Consider the following 3,758-nt stretch of genomic DNA (forward strand, 5'->3'; position numbering starts at 1 on the left):
GATGATAAGAATGTGATAGGAGGCAAATGGATCTTTAGAAATAAGCTTGATGAATCTGGAAAGGTTGTTAGAAATAAAGCTCGTTTTGTTTGTAAAGGTTATGCTCAGCAGGAAGGAATAGATTTTGGAGAAACATTCGCACCAGTAGCTAGATTAGAATCAATCAGAATTTTTCTTGCATACTCTTGCTATAAAAAATTTAAAGTTTACCAGATGGATGTCAAAACTGCCTTTTTGAATGGTTATCTTGATGAAGAAGTTTATATGGAATAGCTGGAAGGTTTTGAAGTTGCAGACAAACCTGATTGTGTATACAGATTAAAGAAAGCACTCTATGGCCTTAAACAGGCTCCAAGAGCTTGGTACTCTAGACTGGATAATCATCTTAGAGCAAACGGATTCACTAGAGGTGCTGTAGATAGCAACTTATATGTTAAAATCGAAGGTAATGATATTCTAGTGGTTGTGATATATGTAGATGATATCATTTTTGGCTGTAATAATGACTCTTTATCCAAAAAGTTCTCTAAAATCATGGAATCTGAGTTTGAAATGTCTATGTTTGGGGAACTGAATTTCTTTCTTGGTCTTCAAGTGTTACAACTTCAGCAAGGTATCTTCTTGTCACAAACCAAATATGCCAAAGAAATGATTAGAAAATTTAATATGGCAGATTGTAAACCAGTCAGCACTCCAATGGAAATAGGTTGTAAATTGACCAAATCTGATGACTCACCTGCAGTAAATCAATCTGAGTACAGGTCAATGATAGGAAGTCTATTATATTTAACTGCATCTCGACCAGATTTAATGTTTGCAGTATGTCTAGTCTCTCGCTTTCAATGTGCACCTAAACAATCTCATTTGAATGCTGTAAAACGAATCTTTAGATATGTTCAAGGCACACTAGATTATGGTCTTTGGTATCCCCGTAATAATGACTTCACTCTTGTTGGCTTCACTGATTCTGATTGGGCCGGTTGTCTAGATGATCGTAAAAGCACCAGTGGAGCTGCCTTCTTTCTTGGTGATTGTCTTGTTGCTTGGCACAGTAAAAAGCAAGATTGTGTCACTCTGTCCACCACAGAGTCAGAATATATAGCAGCCACTGCATGTTGCACACAACTGATATGGATGTCTCATCAAATTACTAATATGGGCATTTCTACTATTAAGCCCATTTCAATCTATTGTGACAATACTAGTGCAATTAATCTTTCAAAAAATCCTATTATGCACTCTCGCACTAAACATGTTGCCATTAAACTCCATTTTCTACGAGATCAGGTGTTGGCTAATGAGTTTCAATTAGTGTTTGTTCCTTCACAAGCCCAAGTTGCCGATATCTTTACAAAAGCCTTGTCTAAAGAAGTCTTTGAACGGTTAAGGGATAGATTGGGAGTGTTTTCTCAATCTGCTCTTGTCTTCACCTAAAGCATACTTTGAGGGGGAGTGTTGCTCTGTTGATTTTTCTTTCCTTTTGTCCTTGTGTTTTAAAAAAAGTAAAAAAAAAGGGGGAGAAATTGGTATTCAGTTCAGTGCAACATTGTGGTATTCAGTGCAACATTGTGGTATTCAGTGCAACAGTGGTATTCAGTGCAACAGTGAGTGACATTGGTATTCATAGCAACAGTGGTATTCAGTGCAACAGTGAGTGACATTGGTATTCATATTAGTATTCAGTGCAACAGTGGATTCAGTTCAGTGCAACATTGTGGTATTCAGTGCAACAGTGAGTGACATTGGTATTCATAGCAACAGTGGTATTCAGTGCAACAGTGAGTGACATTGGTATTCATATTAGTATTCAGTGCAACAGTGGTATTCAGTTTCATATTGGTATGGTATTTAGTTTCATATTGGTATTCAGTGCAACATTGGTATTCAGTTTCATATTGGTATTCAGTTTCATATTGGTATGGTATTCAGTTTCATATTGGTATTCAGTGCAACATTGGTATTTTCATTTACATTGGATATTGGCATTTCACATATTGGTATTCAACATTGGATATTGGCATTTCACATATTGGTATTCATTTTTGATTGGCATTACAGACTTTACAGACTTGGCATTGGCATTGGCATTAAAGACTTGGCATTGGCATTTCATTAACATTGGCATTTTTGATATTACAGTGATATTACAGTGACAATTGGCTTTTCAGGCATTGGTATTTCATTACAGTGGCATAGGCATTTTTTATTTGGGTATTGGTATTCTTGTTTGATACAGATCAGATTGGGAGTTCATTATTCTGACAGTATTTATTTTTTACAGACTTGCATATTACAGGTTCAGAGGATGTTGTTTTTCTTTACAGGGTTGCATATGACAAGGTTCAATGTTGATTATATATATTGCATTTGTTGACAGTGGAATTCCTTACATTGAGTTTGGTCCTTTCAGTTGATGACATATTTCATGGCAATAATGGTTTAAGTTTTTTTTCTTTTTTTGCCATCAAGGACAAAGGGGGAGTTTGTTGCTCTTTGGTACTTTTGTCCTCGATGACAAGAAAGTAAAAAAGGGAAGCTGTGTTTTTAATAAGCATGTGGTTATTTATTTTTAAAATGTCTTTCTCATGGGCTAGTCTAGTGACACGGACACATTGTTTTTGCTGACGTGTTATATGCTTAAAGCATCTTACTCTCGAGCCATGCTGGTGACACGGATAAGTGAATAACTCTGTTTTTGCATTAATTTAATGACATCTTTGATTTAATATGTCTACGGATTAAAGGGCATATTCCTCAGGATACTCCTTGTGTCGGACAAGTTAAAAGTTTTTTGGAAGACGTTTTGTGTTTCATTTGGTTTTTGAACTTGTTTGGAGTCCGTCAAACCCTAACGCCATGAGAGTCGCCGCTATAGCTAAAGAGCTGGAATCAGTTTGTTCAGTTAAAAAGAGTGAAGCAAAAATGGTCTTAACCAGGAGCTTAATGGTCGGGTGGTTAGTTTGTTTGGTTAATTTGCATTTAACAGGTATATTTCTTGATCACATGATTAAAAAGATTCAGATTTTTGGTTTCGAATCAAGTTTTTTTTCAGTTATGCAAAATGAAAATAAGGAAAATGTTTATGCTTTATTTTTGTTTTTCATGACTGGGAAATCAAGCATCTTCAGTTTCTTCCCTTTCCGTTGCACAGTTAAAAACAGTTATTTGATTTTCAGTTTGCAAATCCTGTAAGTTATTGGTAACCCTATACGAGGGTTATTCGTGAAGAACATGTGGTGTTTTGTTTGGGTATAAAACAGTTTTTTTTCAGAACAGTTGATATGATGAGGAAAAACAGAGAAAGGAGTGTGAATAAAGTGAAAGACATTGCATTTAAAAAAAAAAAAAAGAAGTGTTGTAGTTTACCAGAGATAGTCGAGGGTTTTGAGAATCAATACTCTGTTTTGTTGCAGAGTACATAAGGCTTTATTGTTTGAAACTATTTTGTTAAGAGATTGAATTTTTCTCTCTGATAGTGTTGATTTCATCATTGAAGAATATTGTTGCAAAATTTTTAGAAAGTATCATCTGTACAGTCTGGTAAAATATTCTCGCTCCAATCTCTGATGGTTTTGTGACTGCAAGATTTAATTGCATGCATAAAATCACCAGTGGCTGTAGCTCGAGTTGAAATATTTATTGGATAAGAAGAGGGGTTGGTGCTCCTTGAGGCCTTGTGGTTTCTAAAACTTGTGAACTGAGTTGGTGCTCTTTGAATTAATATAAGGGATCTTACCGAGTGGTTTTTCTACCCCAGG

At 35.5% G+C, this 3,758-nt stretch overlaps 1 protein-coding gene across 1 annotated transcript; it reads left to right on the forward strand.

Moving 5' to 3' along the window:
* The first annotated feature begins 666 nt into the window (after window positions 1–666).
* On the forward strand, window positions 667–2,153 carry LOC131875352 (secreted RxLR effector protein 161-like). Its single transcript, XM_059219451.1, has 4 exons — window positions 667–1,114; window positions 1,677–1,778; window positions 1,871–1,957; window positions 2,059–2,153. The coding sequence occupies exons 1-4, from the start codon at window positions 667–669 to the stop codon at window positions 2,151–2,153; spliced, it is 732 nt and encodes a 243-aa protein (XP_059075434.1).
* Window positions 2,154–3,758: the final 1,605 nt, after the last annotated feature.

The sequence above is a fragment of the Cryptomeria japonica genome, chromosome 4 (genome assembly GCF_030272615.1).
Source record: "Cryptomeria japonica chromosome 4, Sugi_1.0, whole genome shotgun sequence".
NCBI lineage: Eukaryota > Viridiplantae > Streptophyta > Pinopsida > Cupressales > Cupressaceae > Cryptomeria > Cryptomeria japonica.